At 40.3% G+C, this 24586-nt stretch overlaps 1 protein-coding gene across 2 annotated transcripts in view; it reads right to left on the reverse strand.

Annotated features, from left to right (window-relative positions):
- GRID2 (glutamate ionotropic receptor delta type subunit 2) overlaps positions 1 to 12475 on the reverse strand; it is a 737077-nt gene extending 724602 nt beyond the window's left edge. For both annotated transcript variants that reach the window (XM_061992861.1, XM_061992860.1), the window contains exon 1: positions 12388 to 12475. In XM_061992861.1, coding sequence (XP_061848845.1) covers positions 12388 to 12475 — 88 coding nt within the window. The remainder of the gene's footprint in view (positions 1 to 12387) is intronic.
- Positions 12476 to 24586: the final 12111 nt, after the last annotated feature.

Here is a 24586-nt window from a genome sequence, read left to right on the forward strand (position 1 = left end):
CCTTCCTAAACGAGACAATCAGACAAGCAGTCTGTCATTACAACATTTCTCTTTTTGTTCCCTTCTCTAAATATTGGGCAAGATTTAGTTGCTCATCAATACCAGCAAAGTACCCTTAATACTGTTGCAGAAAGCATTTTGGACTAGATACAAGTTACACTGGCTTTGGAATAGGTTCGAAACTGGTCTGACCCTCTTCTTAGTAGATGTTGAATTACTTCTGCATGATCAACTGAAAGAAGTCTGGGGATGGAGTTGTTTTGCTGCTGAGGACATTTCCAGTAGCAGATCATCCTCTAAATGTAGACCAACTCACACATACAGAAAGGATGGAGTGTTCAGGTAGTGTTCAAAACTTCATAAGAATACTAAGTGAAGAACTTTTTCTCAGTCCACAAGAGCCAAATGACAAGGAATGGTAAACACATTCCCTTGTTATTTTGCCATACAACCTGTATTTGTAGTTATCACTGAATTGTCATTGTGATATGAATGAGAAGTAGTTGTAAATAGCAAGGATTCTGCTGCAAAATTGGAGAACAAGTTGGAAACTGTTAGAAACAGGCATCACTCTAATAATATACCACAAATATTTACTCCTTTATGTGAGCTGAGAGTGTGACACAAAATCTCTAGTAGGCAGTGGTCCCCACAAAGAGTTTCCAGTTCCTTGAACTAAAATACTAGTTTAGAGTTCAAATTTTCTTCATGCCGTGACTCCTCTGCTCTTTCTGAATTACAGAGATTTTAAAATAGTACTAATCCTCACTAAGAAGTGGTAGTAGCACTTTGTCATAGTGCTATTACATTTAAGCTAACACTGGAATTTTAATGCACTGGCCCCCAGACATATACCTCAAACCCTTCCATAAAAGAGCCACTGCAAAGCTTGTATCTACATCTGCTGCCATTCATTGACTTCAAAACATCACAAGAAGTGGCCTTTGAAACAGCAGTATTAAAAATTATAAAATGCCTTCATATGCAAAGTGATCAGGGGGAATTTGTGAAAGGAACTGCAACTGGTAACCTCTGTTATACTGCTAAAGCAATGCTAACAAAATACCTCTCTGTGGCACTTACACCTAAAGCTGCCTCAAAATATCCAAATGCTGATTATTCCTAAGTAGCAGACATTTGATTGTTCATTGGAGATGCCTGGAGGTGAGAGGGAAAGGAAAGGGCACATATTTACCCTAAAGAAGATTAGGCAGAATGAAAGAATGGGGGTTATGGGGACGACTTTTAACAGCTTTCAATGCACCGACACCAAGAATTTCAATATTCTATTTGTTATTCCAAGCCAGTGGTACAAAATTACACAAGGATCTTGTTTATATAAAGTTAGCCTCTCTCTCCCTTTCATGTTCTGGATGGGAGTCTAGAAACCTAGTATTTTCTGAAAACAGTTGCACTCCTTACTTGACACAACACAAAGAGCCAATTATTTCTAGCCTCAGGCACATTTGGCAGCCTTACAAAAAATGGGAAGAAAAATACATCCCTTTAAAAAAATGCTACCCCCCCTCAAACATAGTACTTTAAATAACTAGCTTTTAAAACAAAACAAAAACACAACAAAAACCCAAAACAAAACAAAACACAAAACACCAAAAAACTCCAAAATCCTACAGAAACAATAGTAATTTCCAAATGTTATCATTATCTACCTTCCCCCAAGGAAGGATTTACCTCTTCCCATACATCATTTGGCCCTGTTATTAGAGACCATTGATCTGAAACAGAAAAATATTTTAAAATCTATTATCCCTAACTCTTATTGTGTCCCATTTAGAGGAAATACAAGCCAGTTGCTCTCCCTTAGCTGCTTTGAATGGGTGTTGGACAAGGCTGATGTTGACAGGCAACCAGACTTTAGCCTTAATAGCCCAAATGAGGACATATGCTGTAAGATAAGTATGAGAGTAGATCCACTCACCATTCTGGAGCTTCACTGAAGACAGGCCTAACTTTTAATGCAAGCGATGCAGTTATTTGAGATGAGGAAAAAGCCAGAGCTCTTCCTCTCGCTCCACAAAAGACATGGTAGGCTTTGAGTCCATAAGCACACTGCATTATTTTCCCTTTCCTTCCTTCATAAATTAGGTCAAAAGTCAATGGAGCAGAAGCTGTGGCTGCGTGCATCCTTTCCACCCACTCGCCAGGCACATAAGCTTACATGGAGGCACAGTACAGACCAGCAATAAACTGCTGCACAGGTGACGTAAAGGAAGATTATTTAATCAGAGGGATAATGCTAAGGCACGGGAAGGTACAATATGCTCAGAGTTACCCTGGGAGCAGAAAGGTGGAAGATGACATTTCGGTACTCATTGTTTGTATCTGTGTACAATGGTATGAGGCAATATAAAGACAAAATGGATCTGGCTTTTCTGCAAAGTAACGCAATACAATTATCAGCTAAAAAAATAATTAAGATCTACCACACAAACCAAATGCTTTACAGTAAAACTACAGAGGCTGAATGGGGAGAAACAATCCCATTTCCTTATCTATATTTTAGTATCTTTAAAACATAATATTATCTTCTACATATATTGTTCTCAAAGCATTGTTTGCATTATATTAGTTATCTTTTGAGTAATATTTGGGCCATTCCATTGCTGCAATCCTTTGGATTTCCCATCTTTCCTCATGTGCACATACATACGTCTCCTCTGTACAGCCTGACTCAAATGTTTAAAGACTAGTCTCCAGCCCACATAAGCTGCATTACCCACTATTCCCAAGAAGTATCCTGTACTCTTACAAAGATCACCCACCCCATCACTCAGACTGATTCCTGACAAATGTTTTCTGCACTCCTTCACCACTCCACCAACTCTCACCCTGCTACCCACAACCCTCCATCCCCTTCCAAAACTCCCACGCAGATGGCACTAGCAGAACTCTCCCATAGTACTGCTGCTTCCAGAGCCTCTCTGCTGCAGAGAAACCATTGATAACACTTTGTTTCCTGCCAACTCATGCTGCCTTTTACCTGCAAACTCCTCCTTTCCTTAGCTAGACACAGCATCAATGATGTCCCTAAGATGTCAACACCAACTGCTGCTTATCATTTCCTGGCTAACATATACATTATACATAGGACACACTTTTCTCCTGCCTGCTCCCCTCAGCCAGTTTATTTGACATAGTCCATATTCCATTTCTTATTAATGGCAAAAATGAGATAATTTTTCTAAGCAGATAGGTGTTTTGGGTGTATCTTCAGGATACAATCCAACTCCATAACAGGAGACCTACTCCAAGGAGTTGAAAATAATTTCTTTAGATTGTTTCAATAATAATTCAGTATCATTCTAGAAATGTCATGAGGCTAGCTAACAAGGCTGCAGATGTTTTCAGAATCACTGATAATATTCAAATCTCTCTTTTAAACACAGTAGGGTAATTTGCACAATATACTGTTCCACTTTGCCCAAAAAAGCTCTTTTCTTTCTACTTAAACATCTTCCAAAATCGTACTATGAAATATTTGTCCAAACAAAAGACTCAGTGGCAGAGAGCACGGATGTGCATAACCATGCATTAGTTTCTGTACTATGTAAAGCCAGAGAGTAATGTGTTGGCAGTGGATTAGATAATGACTGTTTTTATTTTGCCAATTTAACGAGTGCTATTGGTAATAAAGCATTGCAGGTAATGATTATTATGCAAGCATTGCTGGGCTTATTTTCCGTCAACTCTCCTGTCTCACAGCACCATAACCTATCACATGCCCCAAACGAGGGAGTACCAATATCAGCGATGCCACATCTGCCCTGTAAGTCCATCCTTGTAGGCATATCTATGTGCTTTCATTCCCTCATGATCACCCAGAGTATTCATTCACAAACATGAACAAACAAAGCTGTCTCTCAAAAGATTTGTAACTTTGTCTCCTGGTGTACAAACTGAGTCGCACAGAGATCCAAGACCTCTCTTTTACTTCAATCTTCTGACAGCCAACTTCTTGTTTCATATTTGTACAGCTTCTAGCACAGTGGGGTGCCATTTCACAATTTGTATTTACGTTCTGACTTCCTGTCTGTAAGTAAAAACTCTCCCAAATCTCTATGTTATGTTGTTACTTAAGATAGAAACTAATGTCATCCCCAATTAAAGAAAAATCCATTAAAATATTTTCAAAAAGAAAAATCCCCCTGATTACTGGAAAAGTGTGTTTATACATTGTATGCACACATATGAATACATACCCCGTGGATTGCTAGTAACCTGTAGCATGAAACTTGAAATTTCAGTATTTCCCAAGTAGTATATTTTTAGAGATATTTATAGCAAATATACTAGTGGATATACTGTAATACTACTTGGGTCCATATGTTTACAAAACAGAGAGCTGAAGACTAGCCTTAAGAATAACCAACTTTTGGGGGTATATTTGTCTCAAAAGAGATCAAGTGGAATTCCATATAAATAAAAAGCAGATTTATCTGTTCAAATAACTAAATATTTGTGTTATCATTTGCCTAACTTTATTCTTCCCAGACAGAAAAAACCCACATATTTTAGAGTACAGAACATATTGACCATCACAACTGCTTGACATGAACTTGGACTATGAGAGAAAAAGAAATTAACAAAAATAGTCAAAGAAAGAAGTATGTGCATTTCAACATGACCAATAATAGCTATCGCCTTTCACTTGCATTTAACATACAGTCTGTACCATACACTAGCTATATACTGCCAGTACTCTAATGTACTGCCTTTGATATACTATTTTCTTTTCCTCCTTGCATTTTTACTCATTTCACATTTTCTTTTTCAATTTCCTTTTGAGTGTAGCTATTCAGATAAATCCAGCACAACTTTCAGGAAGTTTTTTTCCTTGCATCTTTATTTCTTCCCCCTGTACTCCTCCATCATTCAAAAAACTAATATGTGTAATACAAATCTACTTTAAATTTAACCCTGCACTTACAAACCCACCAGTTTACAGTTGACTTAAACCTACATTATTTGTCTGTGTACCACCTCTTCCACTATAATTCTAATGCTACACAGATATACCGTAGCTACTGTATTATCATTTCCCATTGTTACTTTTTAGGAGGAGTGGGAGGCATTGATACAACACTTAGCGCTCACAGAATATCCGTTCCTTAAGCTGATGCAGCCACTCTAGATTAAAGCAGGAAAAGAGTATCCAGCTAAGTGCACTCTGTGGTATAATACAGAATACGAAATATCTCCTTTTCTGAATTAAGTATATTATCACTAAAACTGGGATATAAATTTTGAACCTTACAAAATTACAGCACTGCACAATTTGAAGCCCATTCCCTTGCCAAGTTTCATAACTTTCATCCAAACACCAGTACATTTCATCTATGAACCTTCAATTTCAGCCTGTGTCCTCCCTGTTACTCAGATCAGTTATAACTCTCCAAGTCACATAAACCATTATTAATTATAGTGGTTGCAGACACAAGAGACTCCTTCTCTCACAACCACTTGGCCAACAAGAATGAGAAAGCAAAGCGTGACTCCTGTAACTAATAACAGCAGAGCAAACGGCCCTATTGGTGGGAAGAGATTGGAAGAGATAGAGCAAGATACCTTTTCCTCACCCACTCTTCCTCTAAATGCTTCCATTTTAGTTTCTGGTTTTAAATTACCATGTCAAGAATACACAAGTAAATTCTACTTTGTAATGGGAGACAACAGCACTTCCTCTTCCCCATGTGTTGCTTCAAATGCACATGCTAGCTAAAAACTGCTCCATAAGGTTTTGTCAAAGTCTTCTTTACCTGATGTTGAGAATAGTTTAACTAGCACGACATAATACTTATTCAACATGCATCTAGCACGTACTCTATGCCAAGTAGCACACTGCACCAGCTCAGTATTGCACTTTCTCCAATATAGTCTGTTAGCTTAGGTAAGAAACAAAGCCATGGTCAACGTTACTCAAAGAAAGGCCAATGTATCTCATTTTGGTAACTATTCCAAGTAACAGATCAACAGCTACTTGCTAATGGATATAGTAGATGACGCAGGAACATAACATCACAAAAGGAAAGAAACTGCATTTGTATCCAAGAAGCCTGATAGGAAGCCAGTTGCTAGACAGCCTGTCAGTCTAGGGTGCAAAATGCCCCAGAGAAACATGAGCTGTAAGGCCTACTAGTTTACAGCCACTACAACAATTTGCCACCAAACTGCATGTTATGCTTTACTGTTGAGCTGTGACTGTCATACTTGCCTCATGGTGTTTCTACATAGCACAAACAAATGAGTAAATCTGGGACTCTCGGAGATGGATGTCAGCATGACCAGAGCCATGACCTAAAAAATAAAGGGCTAAAAGATGCACAAGTGTGGAACCATCCAGGTTTTCACAGATTTGTCAAGCCTGTCTCTGAAATAAAAGGATTTTTTTTCCAATATGACCAGCTTAAATAGCAATTTACTCCTTCTAGAATTCAAAGTTCACAGATGCAGACAGGTATTCTCATTTGTCTCATTACCTGTGTATCACCTAAAGTCAAAATTTTTAAACATACTATCATGGTTATTATGTATTGTAATATAATTACATAACATAATTTTGGTTTGGTCATTTTCTCATACTTACTCAAAATATATATCATAGAATCATAGAATTACAGAATAGTAGGGGTTGGAAGGGACCTCTAAAGATCATCTAGTCCAACTCCCCTGCTAAAACAGGTCTGCCCAGAGCAGGTCACTCAGGAACACTTCCCGGTGGGTTTTGAAAACCTCCAGATAATGATATTCTATAACCTCCATGGGCAGCCTGTGCCAGGGCTCTGTCATCCTCACAGTTAAGAAGTTTTTCCTTAACATTACCTCTAGTCCTATCACTTTATGAATACTGTTTCCTTTCCTTATTGGTCCCTTTTAAGTCCAAACAGCAACAATAATTATCTATATCTAATAAGTTTTTTTTAAACACTGAAGATACAAAACACAAACTATTTTAGGAGAGTGCATAGATCAAGTTTACCATGCTGTCATATGTAATTCAGGTAATTAGGAAAATTAACTACAAATTGATAGCCAAATAGAAATACTCTTTCACACAAAACCATTGTTAGAGAGATAGGAAAAAAAGTCCTAAACAACGCAGCAGTGACAAAGAGTAAAAATACAAACCTCAGAACACAAAAGCCTACAATAAATTTCAGAAAAAAGCAGACTGTCATGGCAGATTATAGATAGCTATATATCAAATGGAAGAAAATTATGTAAGTTCAGGTCTATATCTAGGGAGTAACCTAATGGCTTACAAAAGTCATCTCCTGCCAATACCACTTGCTTTACAGGGCCAGGGAGTGGAAGAGAACCATACTTAATGCCTTTGTTCATTAAGTTAAATGAACCTTAGTTGGTAGGTTTATGTAGTCACAGTCTTGAAAGATTTTTCTCCAGTGTGTTTTTTCAAAGATGGCATTGTGAGAATAAAGACTCTGTGCATGCATAAGCAGTCATCTGAAAGCACACAGCAGCAGCAGTGATTGCCATGTCAGGCATTTGTTAGGACATCACTTGAAAATGGATGGTTGGAATTTTTTCTCTGTCTTTATCAAGGACAAAGTACTTGAAATAACACTAAGAATTATTTAAGAACACGGAAAGAAGCCACCTGCTGTAGTCAGCAATCCATGGACCCAGTTTCAAATCTTATGAAGTCAACCAAGCAACTCACCTGGATTGTGACAGACTTTGGATCAGGCCCTGTGGATCACTAACAGACACTCCAGAAAGCAGTGACACCTAATGGCAAACAAGCCTTTGGAGGATAGCAAGTCATAATCTACAGCATGCAAGATCATTCCTTACTGGCTGCAGAGTAACTAGAACTGAAACACATTTTATGGGGATAGAAATACTGTCTCAAATCTAAGCACCTGTGAGGGAGTTTGAGAAATAGTGCACACAGAAAAACAGAATATGTTTACACATGCTGTGCATTTAATTAGAACATAGTTACTAATAAAAGCTACTGGCTGTTAAGTCACAACATGCTGTATTCCAAGTCTTCATTCATATGTGTTTAAAATAAGCAAGTAACCTTGGCTCATTCTAGAGCAGGGAAAACTGAGATCTGAACACTCATCTGTAGACACTATAGGCACATCAAGATTTATGTGTTTTTAATAACCTTTTTTACTTGCTTGTCCTGCACTTTACAAAATGTATGTGAGAATACTATAATGAACAGTCAGTGACATACATGGCATACCTTCTAATCAGGCTTTACCAACAGCACACATTAACTTCCTATTACCAATGAACAACACAATACAAGCAAAGCTGCACTGTAGTAAACCAGCTTACAAGAACTGTACTCATGCATACCATCAAGCTAGGAGATGCCCTTTCCCCTACAAAAAGAAAAAAAGGAAGTACATTTACATTTCAAGGCCAATACAAATATCAACAGAAGTAGTAAGCAATAGGCCCCGTGTTGGAATTGCTTAAAGCTATGAACCAAAACTCAGGACCTGCAATTCTGGAAACTTGACTAATACTAGGAATACAGCAGTCCTGGCCTGCACAGTCTAAAAATTGGGAGGAGTGAGGGAAGAACAGATCTAATTTTCACTCTCAGGAAAAAAAAAAAAAAACCAAAAAAAACCCAAAAAAAGCATATGGATAAATAGTCGTAAAACCACATTTATATATATATAAATAAACCTATGTATTATATGTATTTCTGAGCTCACCATGAAATAATAACAAAAGCTAATGGCAGTACACAACTGACTGCATATGACTGAAACCACTGACAAACACAAATAAATAACTTATAGTAACCAGGGTGCCTAAACTATTTCTACACACTGCTGTCATGACTTAGCTGTTTAAAATACTTCAGAGCATTTTTTCAGCAAGAACTTTAGTACTACACTATGCAACCACTGCCCTAGCTGATTATGTTGCACCTGATACACAGATCTTTGTGTATGTGTTTTTATAAGCATGATAGGAAATCTAAATGCACATTCAGATCTATTACCATGTACATGTCAAGGGGAAAAAATGAGCACAAAATATAAAATATAAAAGCATGAAACATTAGCAGCAGAAGACACAAAGCATACACAAATTGTGCAGTTGACAAGAAATGCCACCTAATCCCTGCTTAATTAAAGCACTGTTCTAAACTCCTGTTTAGGGAGTGAAGAGTGTGGGACGACTGATGTATGAAGAAAATATCAGGCAGCGTGGCTAATCTCAAAGACTTTGGAGCTTTCAAGCCACATAAATCAGAGCGACTTTTTGAATAGCCTCATAAAACACAGAATCATTGCCATTCCACTCACGACTTTCAGATTCTTCCTACAGCATACAGATCATTAGGAAACTTCTAAGCAATCAAGTAATGTGGGGCTGATGAAATTACTCAATCAATGCATGGGCTGAGAGAAGTGGCATAATAGAGAATTGCAGTTTTGACATAGTAACCTGCCCCTTTCTCTTTTGTATGGGGTAAGAAAAATTACAGTGGAGTTGATTCTTTCCAACATTTTCACAAGAGTGCTTAATGTAGTCTTTCTGAACTGCCAGTTCCTATTTATAATAGCAGGGCAGCAGAAATGTACAGACTATAAGCAGCCCTACCAACGTTTAAAATATGATGTAGGAAAATGCTTATCTTTAAATGTGTGGATTCACATACACACAGCCCTGCTCTAGTGATCAAAAGCAGCAGCTGTAACCATTCACAAGGCAGAAATATGAAAAAACATACCATAGATAAATACTGGTCACTGTCACCTCTCCCACTGCCATCACCATGCCATTAATCTCTACTCATTAAACTGCAACATTTTTTGTCATTGTCTTAAGAGATGGCTGATAACATACTTCGATATAGAAAACACCCCTTACAGGAAACACAGCAAGTAATAAACAAGCAAGCAAGACAGTGCATATACTGAAAAAGTACATGCTCTCAGAAAAAGGGTACACACACAGGTAGCATGCTATTTCTTATGACCATCTGCCCCTCCCAAACCTGGGAAAATATTTTCCACTTGAATGTCTTAAAGCTGCAGAATGAGAAAAAGATAATGCATTTGTTTGTTGCTTAAGTCATCAGTACTACCTCTGCTAGTGTTTCTTTTCCCCTAAACTGGTTTTTAATTTGGTTTTTAATTTGGCTTTATGAATTCTCTTGTATTTAATTTGTTAAATGGAGTACCGTACTACTGCTTTTGCTAACTCATATAAACAAATACAGTTTATTATTCATGTCTAAATATTTTATATATAAGCTTACTCAGTACAAGTGGAAGAAAACAAAAGGGGGTCAGAATATCCAGGTGATAAAATACAGTGGTGTTACTAGGGGTCAGATTTTCATCTGCGACCTGCACAAGTTGGAATATCTAGCTGTCTACTCATTTAGTGTTAAAATCATTCTAATTTCAGGACATTTATATTGAGTGTATTCGTTTTAGTAGCTCTGTGCAGCAATTATCAGTTTGCCATTTTTCATGACAAAATAAACCAGTCTATAAAAAGAGGTAAACCCCTTGTCAGCTGTACTAATTGTCTCTCAAGACAAATTCATTGTGTGAGAAGCAACTTTGGCTTGATTTTGGGGCTTTTTTTGCTTTCAATTAGGTTTACTGTGTCAATGTATCTAATCACTAACAGCATTATAAAAAACAACCAGTAGTAAAATGTGTTGAGTCCATCGTATATAAAAAGTGAAACAAACAAAATTGTCACTAACACAAAGTGGGAAAAGCTATCACTTCCCTTGACACTGGTGCAAAAGCATACAGCTTGCCCAGCGGCATGCCTTTAGCCCAGGAGGATGAGGGACAGGGAATTGCAAAGAAACTCCTCATCTGCTACACCATCAAATTTTCCCCCAAAATCCTAAGATCTGATCGTTTGTTACAAGCTCTTAAGAAAGAAATCATCTAAGGCGTAACTATTTCCTAGTGTCATTTCGACAGTCTACAACTGAGAAGAACTAAGAGAAGTAACTTTCCGTTTAAAAGAAGGGCATGAAGTACTGCCTCTTCTGTGCAATATTTAATGCTCCAGATGCACACAGCTGACTGACCCCTATAAAGTTGAGGTACCAAAGGGGAGTGGTAGCCACTGGGCTCCGAGGTGGGGAGGGCTACACAAAGGGCTGGCGCATCGGTGTCCTGCAGGAAAGGTTTCCAAATGCTCTCCCCGCTTCCCCTTTCACGGAAACCCGCAACGGATCCCCACGACAGGCACCGGCAGACATATTTATAAAGCCAACCCCCGGGAGAGCAGCAGCTACCCCATGTCTGGGGTCGGCACCGCCCGGGGGACTTCCCCAAAATCCCAGCCGCCCCTTGCCCCTGAATGCACCTTCCCCGGGGCGGCTCGGCTCCGGCCACCCGCCTGCTTGCCCGGCCGCCCCCGCGTTTCCAGGCTCCCGCTCCGGCTGCGTGCAGTGCCTGCAGATGGGCAAGCGGCCACGGGGGAAGCGCCCTCCCCGCGCATCCCCGGCCGGCGCTGGGGAGACCCACTCTCGCCAGTCGCGGGAACAAAACGGAGCTCGGCGCTACGGAAGGATGCGCCCACCGAGGAGAGCTGCCGGGCCGGGGATGCCTAAAGATAGCGGGCAGAGAGAAGGGGGACTGGCAGCGGGAGGAAGCCCGGCACCCTCTCCCCGGTTGGGAGAGCGCCGGCAGCGCCGTGTATAGGCATTACCCGAGCTGCCCCAGAGCGGCGGCCGCGAGGGGGGGCCCGCCGCCGCTGACAGCTGCCCCTGCGCGCCCCGCACCCGCCAGGAGGCGGGCTGGCAGCCCGCGAAAGGGGTGCAGGGGGCTGCAAAACCCACCCCACACCCTTGCGGCCGCTCGCCCGCGGGAGGGAAAGCGCTCACGTTCCCAAACCACCTGTTCCGCTGTGGGAGAGGAAGGCGGGATGGGAGGGCGGGAGGTGAAGGAAGGGAAAGGGGGAAGCTTTGCGTGGCTGTCACGGTGGTGTGGGGAATACGGTGAGGCTTGGGTTCTCCCCAGGCCGAGGGCGAGCCGGGACAGAAGGAAGGAAAGCTGGAGCTGAGAGGCTGCGGGGAGAGACCAGGGAAGTGCCTTGGCCTCCCCGCCAGCTCATTTTCTGCACAAAACCTCAAGGTCTAAAGCATATACATAGCCTGCCGACAACAAACCTTTACACAGAGCAGTAGAGGGAAAAGAGGATGCCTAAGATCCTGCTGAAAGCAATTATAAGAGGAGAACAAACAAGCATACGAAACAAAAGCAAGCGAGCAAAGGAAAAAGAGTGTCGGGGGGGGAAGGGGGGGCGAGGGGGAAGCCTGCCAGGAGAGGGAAGATTGCAAAGGAGAGCTGGAAAAAGTGTCCAGCAGCACCAGGAGACGCAGCACCCCCTTACCGATATGAATGATTGAATCTGCAATCACCGGTTTCCAGGTTCGAGTCCAACAGAGGGACACGACCAAGATGAGGGAGAAAACTTCCATCTCCTCCGATGCTCCAGGCTTTGTAATAACAGCTCTCTTCGCCAAACGGTGCCACCACGGAGGATAGCTCGGCGCAGGAAACCAAAGAGTTCGAGGTGCCTCTGGAGGAGCGTGTAAATCCCGGTGGCTGGCGCACAGCCGCGGCTGGGTAGGGAGCGAGCCTGGGGCTCCGAGCACCACTGTCCTCGGCGAAACCCCGCGTCACTTCTTGGGGCTCCTGGGCAGCATCAGAGTTGCTAGGAGCGCCGACAGCAAATCCATCCAGCCCAGGCGCCGCCGCGGGCAGCAGTCGCCTCTGCCGGTCAGACGATTCCCATCCTTCCGCCGGGTCCAAGGGTCCGCTCGGTCCCGGCTGCTGCACGACAACTTCCAACCCTCACCACGCACACGCTCTCTCTCTCTCACACACACACGCAGACACGCGAGCACAGCGCACACACACAAACCCTTTTGGCCAGAGAAGCCCCAGGAGCCCGCAGCAAATAGCTCGCCTTCAGCGAGGTGGGAGGAGCGGGCAACCGGGAGAGCAGGCGATCCCACTTCCAGCAACCAGATTCCTGCAGGAAAAGCCCCCCCGGAGGCCAAAAAACAAAGTGAACTTCAAGGTAATGCAGATAGTAATGCAGAGATTTCCCCCCACCCTTCGCTTAAAAAAAAAAAAAAAAAAAAAAAAAAAAGAAATGCTTCCCACAACTGGAGGGGGAAGGGGGGGAGAAAAAAAAAAGAAATTTGCAAATCAAGCCCAGCGTGCTGTCTCTGTCGCGCAAGGTAGTGGTTGGACAGGGCAGGAGCGAGAGGAGGAGTGCCCGGAGCAAGGCAGAGGAAAGCAGATGATGGTCTGCAGGTTGCTCTTGGAGCTTGCTTTGCTGGTGGGATGCAGAGAGAGCTGGCAGCTCCAGTACCAGCCAGCACGTTGCCTAGAAATGGATCACCTAGGAGAAGGAGAGAGAGCGAGAGATAAGTGCTATCAGCCAGAGAGGGAGAAACAGAGAGAGAGCGAGTGAGAGCGCTTCCCTCTAATAACCACCTCCTCCCCCTATCTGCAATACAAGGGAGAAACAAAATAGAGCTCTCATCTCCCTTGAAATCTTCAGCTGGGACTAAGGAAGAGACACAGGCAGGAGTGCATGCAGCCTAAAAATACATTAGGGGGAGGGAAGAGAGTGGAGGGGAGAAGATCTTTTTGAAATGTTATACTCAAAAGAAAAAAAAAAAAAAAAAACCCAAAACCCACCCCATTTATTTAACCTTGTAACTCCACTGCAGGTATCAAGTTCAAAGCTAGATGGGCACTTTTCCTTCTCAGTCTTTGATAACTGAGTCAGGGACATTGCTTGAAGGGGGAAAAAAAAAAAAAAAGAAAAAAAAAAAAGGAAAAAATCAGGGACACCTGGCCTCAAGGGGATAATGAAGACCTAAAAATCTATTAATATGACTTTAATTAGCTATGTTCTTGATGAAATTCTCACTATTTTCTTGAAGTAAAGAATTGGCTTTTTTTTTTCGTTCTCTCTCTAGTTAGAAATTTTTGTGAGAGAACATTTAGAGTGCACTTTTCATGACCAGTGTACTATGAGTTTATTAACCAATTAATCCTCAGACTTCTTATGCTGTAGTTAAACACACTATCCTCATTACACTGATGGACACTTGCACAGAGAGGTTAAGTATTGTCCTATAAACTAGTCTAAATCCCCAGTTTATGCCTTATTACACTTTCTTCTGACTTTGATTTTCCTAGACACACTAGAAATGGGATACAGAAGTCAAAGAATTCCTCCAACATAGTGGTTATATTCTAAACTCACATAAGCTGTTGATAAGACCTGATAGCCCTTTCAGGAGTCTAAATAGAGGTTGATCAACTTCTTTTCTTCAGAAAGAACCCTTTTGAAGGCATATCCTTAGTTATAGCACTAAGTTCATAATATCTGACTCGTCTATGTCTTCTTTCAGCCATGAGACCAGTTAGCAAACATGCTTGTATATCTATACAATTTTTAGACTTAGTTCAAAAGAAAGAAAAAAAGGTTTTTTTTTTAAAGAAAATAAAAGCTAAATCAATGTTAAGGAGCAAGATCACAACTAAAAATGACTTTAAGTGACAAAAGAAAAGGTACATAAAGAGAACAAAAGATGATGCGCAGTGTGAAGCAAAAGTCTCACAAATTATTACTCACGTGCTGCATTTGCCCATATCCTCTTATGCAAGTCACAGATCTGTTATAGATTACAGCAAAAAGAAAGTGCTTTTTTCTGTAAATAACAGTTTATCCACAATATCATTGAGCATAATGAGTAATAATTTTACAAGTAGTAAATTCTGATTTATTTAAGAAACTGTTGGAGCTGCTTGAATCATTATTACTTCTTCACAAAATAACAGATTTCAGAAGAAATGTTAATTCCCTTCTTTGGGGGACATGTCAGAGCATTATTCTTTAATAATGTACAACACAGTAGACAGAATAGGAAATGTACTGGAAATCTTTTGAAAATTATACCATTTTAATCCTCACTTTAGAGAATACAAAGACTTCTGGGGCGTTATCTAGAAACCAGCTATCCTTATTGGCTCTTTAAAGCATCCAGTATCTTAAATCGGCCACACTGAATGAAAATTGTTGCTTAAGTTTGTAGGCATACTTAACAGGGTAGGAGGCATAGCCAAGAGTTTGTAAGCTCACAAACACCTTCTAACTTAATAAAAACCACTTTTGGCATGTAACTCTGTGTAATAATTCCAGTTCTAAAGAACACTACCTGAAAATTTGAGGGAAATTAAACTGAAGTAAATTTAATCAGTAAATTCAAGCAGACTCACTTTAAATAATGAACACATTATTGTCTTAATGTGATCCTCCACAGAGATAAAATAATTTACATTTCCTCAGTTTCGTTCTCTTAAATTTTATTAATTAAAACAAAAAACTGGTGTATTTCATTAGAATAGACTGAAAAAAATCTTACAGTTAGTTCACAATATCAGAGAAAAATGTTGAAAAATGATAGCTGTCTCTTCTATTGAATAACATTAAACATCTGCAGAAAGTTAGGGGAAAAAATAGAATTCCAAAGTAGGAGTTACTGATACTATGATGCAGACCTGGGTGAATGCACACCTCTAATAAACCATGAGCACCATTCACAGGACTTCAGTGACTGCTGCCTCAGACACTTTGGAAATAAGTCCAGAAGATTTTGTCCAGCTGCTTTTCCTTCGCTACGATTTCCCTCTCAAAACATCCTCAGTTACATCAACATCACTTGAGCTCTACTGTTGGCATCCATGGGAGAAGCACCACCATCAACCAAGCAATGCTTCTAACAACAGGGAATAGTTGTCTTCTTTCTAGTAGTCTAACTAAAATGTCGTTAATGGTTGATGCACCTTATGTTTCCACTGATCAACTATTATACTGTTGCACATTAATGTAATCCCTAGAGGAGCCACAAAGAAGGGATGCTCTTGTAAAACAGATGCGTCAGAGTGAAAAAAAAAAGTCTCCATCTAGTGTTTATTTCCCCACACCCACACTTAATGCTGCTACCTTAACAAATCATCTTGAGACCACAGCTTCTGTCTGTACAGGAAAAATAGTTAATACAGAAGTCTTACAGACCTTTCACTCATCTGGCCAGACAGAGGTCAACTTTTTATTTCTTTAATTCTGCATCCCAGGAGACCCTTCAAGCATTTGAAGAAATTAACATAGTGATAAAACAGTCTCATTTATAACCTTCAGTGCTAGGAGATAAACAGAATAGCTAAGCCTTACAACAACAAAAAAAATTGCATAGCAGGGATTTACCATACTCACACAAGAGTATCCAAACATTCCTTTTGCACATTGGAATTTGATAATTTATATTCAAGTGTATTGCTTAAACTGAAACAAAGTTTAGATTAGATGAAATAAGGTTACATCCTAGGTTAGTCCACCAGTTGCTTTACTCCAACACCTTTTTCATGAAGGCACATAAGTTACTACTTAAAAACCAGTGACTACCTGTCCTACTGTTCTGTGCTGTGCATAGTGGGAAACGGAGATGGGAGAAACTCCCTTCTGTACATACTAAGCCATCACCTCATATCTTGAAGTTTGATATTCAATTAACCTTTTTGTCTTAGCTTGCATAGTTACAAATCTTGTTAACAGTCACAGAGTTGTCCTAAAAATAATATAAATAAAAAAGGAAATAGTTCAGCCCCAGCAGCATTAAACTCTGTGACCTTCTGTAACAATGAATACCAGCAGTGCCAACTGGCTGTGAGAAATAACATTTCTTCTACTTGGTTCTAATTTACTCCCACTGTCTTTCATAAGGCAATTCAATATTATTGCATTAAGAGGTGGAATTAAAAAGAAGTGATCATCTCTTAAAGGAGAGAAACATCAATCACAAATATGTAACAGTCATATCCAAATTGTTATTGATGCCATCTTGACATGGGAGAAAGGCCAAGAAGGCCCACCTACTATTGCTAAGATTGGTTTCTATTTCTGGACTTTTAATATCATTTGTTTTCATTTTGACTGCAGCTGCTTCTTGTTCTTTGAGTCTTTGCGGATCAAGCCCAACAAATTTAGTGGCCTTCTATGATGGAGTTAAGGTGGTGGTGGATAAGAGAAGAGCTACTGGTATCATCTACTAGGACTTGTGCAATGCTTTTGATACTATCCCCTGTGATATCCTTGTGTCTAAATGGGAGGGACATGGATTTGATGGATGGACCTCTCAGTGGATAAGAAATCGGCTGACAATTGCACTCAAAGAGCTGTGGTCAAGAGCTCAGTGTCCGAGTGGAGACCAGTGACATATGACGTTCCTCAGGGGTTGGTACTGGGATTGACGCTGATGAACATTTTTTTTTGCAAGATAGACAGTGGGACTGAGTGCTCCCTTAGCAAGTTTGCTGTTGACACCAAGATATACGGAGCAAAGGGAAGAGATGCCATCCAGTGGGACCTTGACAGGCTTGAGAGATGGGCCTGTACAAACCTCATGAAGTTCAAGGCAGCTAACTACTAGGTTCTACCCATGGGTGAGGCAATTCCAAGCACAAAGACATGCTGGACAATGAATGGATTGAGAGCAGCCCTACAGAAAAAGACTTGGAAGTGTTGGTGGATGAAAAACTAAGTACAAGGTAGCAATGTGTACTCACAGTCCTTAAAACCAATGATATCCCAGTCTGCATCAAAAGAAGCATGGCCAATAGGTTGAGGGAGGTGATTCTGCCTCTTTGCTCTCCTGAGACCCTACATGGAGCAACTCTAGGGCCCCTAACATAAGAACAATGTGGAACTGTTGGAGCCAGTCCAGAGGAGAGGGGAGCCATGAAGATGATCAGAGAGAGGTCTGGAGCACCTCTTTTATGAAGACAGGCTGAGACAGTTGAGGCTGTTCAGCCTGGAGAAGAGACAACTCCAGAGAGATCTTATGGCAACCTTCCAGTACCTAAAGGGGCCTACAAGAAAGCTGGAGAGGGACTTTTTACAAGGGCATATGGTGACAAGACAGGGGGTAATGGCTTTAAACTGAAAAAAGGTAGGTTTAGATTAGATATAAGGAAGAAGTTCTTCGCTGGGAGAGTGGTGGGGCAATGAAACAGGTTGCCCAAAGAGGTTATGGCTGACCCATCAGTGGAAGTGTTCAAGGCTGGGTTAGATGGGGCTTTGAGCAACCTGATCTAATGGAAGATATCCCTGCCTATGGCAAGGAGGTTTGAACTAGATGACCTTTAAGGCACCTTCCAGCCCAAACTATTCTATGATTCTGTCACTTTTAAAATGAATACTTTGGACAGGAAAATCAGCAGTAGTTCAGTGAATCTCCATATTTCTTTGATGGCTACATGGAAACGTGGGGTTTTTTTTCTTTTAAGATGATATTTGGAAGTTCTGATTTGCCACCAAACAGTAACATTCTAGATGAAACATGGGACTCTGTAACATCATCAGTAGTATAGCTCTCAAAAGATAGCAAGCAGATTCATCAACTAGATCAGTATAGGCAGCTCGCTGCAGAGAGCCATTACAGTAGGCACAGGATCTCCCCATATTGAAATTTACAAATGAGGAGGTAAAAATGTTAGTATTTATTTAATTATTTTTACTTATTATTATGATGTAGGCTGTGAGATCTGCCTAACTTTGTGCAATTAAGGCTGGCAAGATAAATATTTTGTCATAGTGAGATAACCAACCATGGGCCTCCATCCCTCAATTTATATAGGACAACATGTTTTGTTTGTTGATGCTGTTTCAATCTAAGCAACACTGAATTTCTCCCATTTAAAAAACACAAACTGAGAAATGTCCCTCAGTTTACATTGCTTTTGTTTTGTTTTGTTTAACTATTTTTTAAAAAGTAAATGCATTCTTAAATTGCTGATAACAAGCAACTGACTGACAGACTTATCAAGAGACCACGTGCTACAAGCAAATGTTCCTCTGCCACTGATGTGGTGCTGAGACTCTCAGGAAAAGCTGATAGCTCCGAGAGGTTACTTCAGCTGACGTCTACTCAGTCTTTGCTTTACCTGGCATAGCTTCAAACAAGAAGTCATCTGGGAGGGCTTTAGTTAAGAGGACATCTGTCCATTAGGAAATAGACTTGCTTCAGTGACTACCAAATAACCTTTAAAAGAAAGCTTTAGCCTACTGCCAGCTTTAAAGCTGTTCTTTGTATTATGAAAGAGGTTCAGGTTAATAGGACCATTTGAATTCTAAGTAGTGGCTCAGACTTTGACTCCTGTTCTGCCACACTGAGTGAAACATGCGCTCCTGGGCTTCTGTCACCAGATCTTAATAATGGGGATAATCTTGCCTCTACTTAATGGAATAGTCTGAGTTCAATTTGTTTCAAATGCAAAGTATTATATCCTTTTTCCAATTTTTTTCATTCTGTTTCTCCATAGCTTAAACATGTGAACATGTGTATATCTGCAAGTGTGTGTGTGTGTATGTGCAAATGCAGATAGATAGGAAATAATTTCATTTGGTCATTATAAACATAAACAGAACATTAAATATTTACATTTCAACAAACAGTGCATGTTGTGGCCTTGAATATCTTATCACAATGGAATAAATATAAAACCAGAACCCAGAGTTATTCTACTGGGCAGAAGATATTAAAAAGTATTTGTACAGTGCATTGCAAAGATCTCAAAGTTTTTTGCTTTTTTTCAAAATTACATTATTATTGAGTTTAGTTGAGAGCTATGTCTTATCCTTTAACCTCAGTACATAAAACTCAGAAGGTGGTTATGCAGTAAAGTTGACCCTTAGATCAACCAGAGTGAATTAACAGGGACTGCTGCTCAGTTAGATTTATTTTGTCTCCCTTTAAACTCATGTTATAGATTGCCCGTGTTACCTGAACCAAGTCTGTTATGTATCTCACTTAGAAGTCTGTATACTACTGGAGGGAAGACATAGCACCTAACAGCAGTAAGACTTCTTGGGCATGATCTAAATGGAAAAAAACCCCAAAGGTTGAGAAAACAAAATAGAAGGAAAAATTGTGATGAGTCGTTCATTTCATTGGCACAGGAGAAAGTGCCTGAGATATCTACATATATAACATCTTTTCAAATTTAAAAGGGAACCGGAGAAGAAATTCTCTCTTCTCTTGCTTCATTTGCCCAGTGAGTACTAAGTATCAGGCCAAATTCTTCTAATACCAAATCCTCTGTCTCTGTAAGCACCCAACTAGTCGCCCTCCTTCATCTCTGAGAATCTCTCTCAAACTCCCTCTTATTCACCACTTTCTACTGTTCTTTTCTCCTCCAGGATTTTCCAGGTTCCTCCTCAAGATGCCTTACTATGCTTCAACATAGTTTTACTCTCCTACTGGGACTTTATGGCTATGCCTCCTGTTATGACTCACCACATTTCACAATCATGTTCCCTTCTGCTCTCATCCCTTTATCCCTTCCTTCCTTTCCCTTTAAGAGCTATAGAAAACTGAAAGAGATACAAGGCACTTTCTGTCAAAGCCACTTCACATTTATGCCAGGAGAAAACCAAGTCTTGAATGGTAGAGAAAGCCAGCAGAGGAAGCAAGAGAAGCAGGGAATATGGGGATATCTACATCTACAGCCACAGTTTCTATCAGTGGATCTTCTATTGGTGGCAGGAGAGGAGTCATTACAACAAGTGCTTATTCAGGTCTAAGAGTTTGTGTAGGGTATAAACAGCAAGTACAGAGACAGCACTCCTAGCAACTGGCAAAGGACATGGGTGTGTTTTCTGTCTGATGTCTGTCCATCTCACTCCTAGCTCCTCTTTTGATAACTGTTGATGACTTCTGGCTCTTTCTAGCCACAAGTTAAGGCTATAAGAAAAACAGAACAAGGGCTGATTATGTTCTGTGGAGAAGCCACCAAGCCAGATACATGCATCACTGGGAAGGGTGTGCACAGAGGAGAAGTCAGGAAGACTGGAATGCTAGCTTTGAGAACATCACACATTATAGTGGAGAGGAATCTGTAGAAAATCTTTGATGAAAGACAGGCAGAGCGGTAGCAGAGTACAGTGAAGTCACAGTTCAGATCTGAGTAGCTTTTCATGTAGCCTTTTAGTGTCAATGCAGCTGAAGGGCTCAAGCTATTCTGGATAGTATATAGAGTGAAAGAGCCAACCAAGAGCAAAGGATTTTAACTGATCTCATTCTACATCTTCACTGCTACTGAGAAGAGAGGAGGGAGTTTCAATTGTGACAGTAAAAGAAAGGCTAGTCAGAAGTCATTGCTGAACCAGAAATACCACATGCTGTCTGTGTGTTTCATATCAGGCAAGAGAAGGACCAGCTCAGTCTTCACTACTGTGGGCAGGGGAAGAGATAATCAGAAAAGCCTAGTACTGGACAACAGGATTATTGTTGCTCAGTGAGCTCATGGTTCAAGCAGAAGAAATACCACTACATCAGATTATTTTACCTATCTGGAAAAGTTAGTTGGAAGCCTGCTAAATTTGGTGGTTTAGCAAAACTATGACTCAATTAGTTGTGAAACACAAATAATGCTGTCATTGCTTGTTTTTTAACTCTAGTTAAGAAGGCACCTGCAAAGCTGTGCATACTTTTCTATTGGATCTTTATTAACAAGTAATCAATAGTGCTACCTTGGGACTAGAAAGACTAAAGTTTTATTGTGGCAGGTACAGCACAAAATGCATAGCAAAATAATCTTCACCACAAATACAGTACACTCTGATAACACAAGAAAAAAAAGAGTGGGGAAAAGAAACAAGAAAGTCAAACATATTCCTATGGTCATATGTTATAAAATCCAGAGCAGAATTTTAATTTCCCAAGTTGCAGTACAGGAAACTCCCCACCAAAATTAAACACTCTCTTTCCTGGGTACATTTAAACACCATCTGGTCTCCTTTGAGCAGAGGCAGGAACACGAGTGTCCTGGTTTTGGCTGGGATGGAGTTAATTTTCTTCCTAGTAGCTACTACAGGGCCATATTTGGAGTTTATGCTGAAAAGGATGTTGATAACAGAGAAAGGCTTTTGGATATTGCTGAGCAGTCCTCGCACAGCATCAAAGCCGTTTCTTCTTCTCACCCTGCTGCACCACTGAGTGAACTGAGGGTGGGGCAGGAGTGACAGAATGCCAGTGTGCGCACAAGAAGCTATGAGATAATATGGCCAGGACAGCTGACCTGAACTAATCAAAGGGCTATTCCTTATCATAGGATGTCATGCCCAGTATATATGGGGAGAGTTAACCAGGAGGGGAGTTAGCTGCTCAGGTATTTGTCAGTGAGTGGTGAGCAATTGTATTGGGCATCACTTGTCTCTTTCTTCCCTTTTATCTCTCTTAATTACTATTGTTATACTTTATTCTTCTTATTGTTATTATATTGGAGTTTAGTGTAGTTATTATTTAGTAATTATACTTGTTCTTTTGTTAACCCAGGAGTTTTGATTTTCTTTTCCAATTCCCCATCTCATCTTAAAGGAGGCATGGGGAGGAGGAATGAGTGAGTGTCTGCCTGGTGCTTCATTTTCAGTTGGGCTTGAACCACAGCAATGAGAAAAACAACTTTCACCTGTGAACTTGCATATATAGTGTCAGGATCCTAGAAACATTTGATAAATGATTGTAAAAAAATATTTGAACTATGATATCTGCTTCTTTCTGCATGCTGCCTTTAAAAAAAAGTCAGTACAAAATATATCTGATGTCTTGCCTAAGATTTGCTGCGCAATACGGTTATTTACACTAGGTTTTTCCAATAAACAAGAAGTTAGTTGAACTAAATGAAGACCCAGGTAGAGAAAGATGACTGATAAATTTGAGAACTGTATAAATCACTGCTCTTTCTGTGAAGAGTCAAATAATTCTCCATGCTAGAAGGCACTTATTGGTCATTACATAGTTTGATATTAGTATATCTAGTAGTCTCTGAGAGAGTTCATAGGACCTTCATCTACGAGAGAAATACCTTTCCGTACCTAAGAGTCTTTTATGATGCATATTTTCACACTGCTATTTTCAGAAAGAATTCCTCACCTTTCCTTCATTCCTTTCTCCCCGAAAGAAAAACTAAATCAAGGTAGCTGAAATAACCTATTTGAAATTTCTTGCTTTGATGCATTAAACATAATTTCCTTCTCTCTGTGTTTTCATCATAACAAACAGCATCATTATAGTTGACATTTACCTTATTCCACTGTATTTCTGTCATAAATTAAAAAAAGAACCATTAGATCTGATGACATGGCAAGGAAGAAAGTACCCAACTAACATGATAAATTATTTGTGACGATTTAGAAGATAATTCAACTTTGTCTGTACAGTACCTAAAATTAAAATAAACAACCTATTTTTCACAGTTGGACCTGGCTTCTGTAAGTACTTTTCACATAATATTTACCCTGTATAACCATCCCAACAGGACTGGAAAGGCCACACAACTCTGAAGTGCTACTATTTAAATGAAAGCCAGTCAGAAAGACTTAGTTTCAAAGAGCCTCTTGAAAACATATAATACTAATAAAACCCTACAATGAATGGGAAAAAGGAAATACAAAGTAAAATTATCTTATTATTATCACCCACTTTTTGTTGATGTTTGCTTCATTTGTTTAGAATTGCTAACAAGTGCATTTTGAAAAGTAAAAGGCTGAACTTTCTATTTTGACTAGGTTAAACCTTTTCATCACATTAGTGAAGTAATTTTGATAAATCAAAACAATTACTATTAGCACAACTGTAAAATATGCTTTAGATGACTCCATATACTGAGTGTTCCAGCATCATCTCCATCACACACACACACACACAAATTCTACCCTGACTATTTATATTACAAGGTTTCCAACTGTTACTGTTTACCATGTTCTTTAATCTCTTTCCCCCCTTTTTTTGACACCCACAAATCCATGGGTCCTGATGGGATGCACCCATGAGTGCTGAGGGAGCTGGCTGATGTTGTTGCTTAGCCAGTCTCCATCATTTTTGAATAATTGTGGAGCACAGAGGATGTGCCTGAGGACTGGAGGAAGGCCAATGTCACTCCAGTCTTCAAAAAAGCCAAGGAGGACCCTGGAAACTACAAGCCAGTCAGCCTCACCTCCATCCCTGGAAAGGTGATGGAAAAGCTCATCCTGGATGTCATGTCTAAGCACATGAAAGAAAGGAAGGTTATCAGAGGACTCAACATGGATTCACCAAAGAAGAAATCCCATTTGATCAACATTATAGCCTTCTATGATGGAATGACAGTTTGGGTTGATGAGGAGAGAACAGTGGATGTCATCTATCTTGACTTCAGCAAGGCTTTTGACATTGTCTCCCATAACATCTTCATAGGAAAGCTCAGGAGGGGTGACTTGGATGAGTAGATGGTGAGGTGGATTGAGAACTGGCTGAATGACAGAGCCCAGAGGGTGGTGATCAATGGCACAGGATCAAGTTGGAGGCCTGTGGCCAGTGGAGCTCCACAGGGATTGGTTCTGGGGCCAGTCTTGTTCAACATCTTCGTCAATGACCTGAAAGAGGGCACAGAGTGTACCCTCAGCAAGTTCGCTGATGACACAAAAAAGAGAGTGGCTGGTTCCCCAGAAGGCTGTGCTGCCATTCAGC

This window comes from Colius striatus, chromosome 3, assembly GCF_028858725.1.
Source record: "Colius striatus isolate bColStr4 chromosome 3, bColStr4.1.hap1, whole genome shotgun sequence".
Classification (NCBI taxonomy): domain Eukaryota; kingdom Metazoa; phylum Chordata; class Aves; order Coliiformes; family Coliidae; genus Colius; species Colius striatus.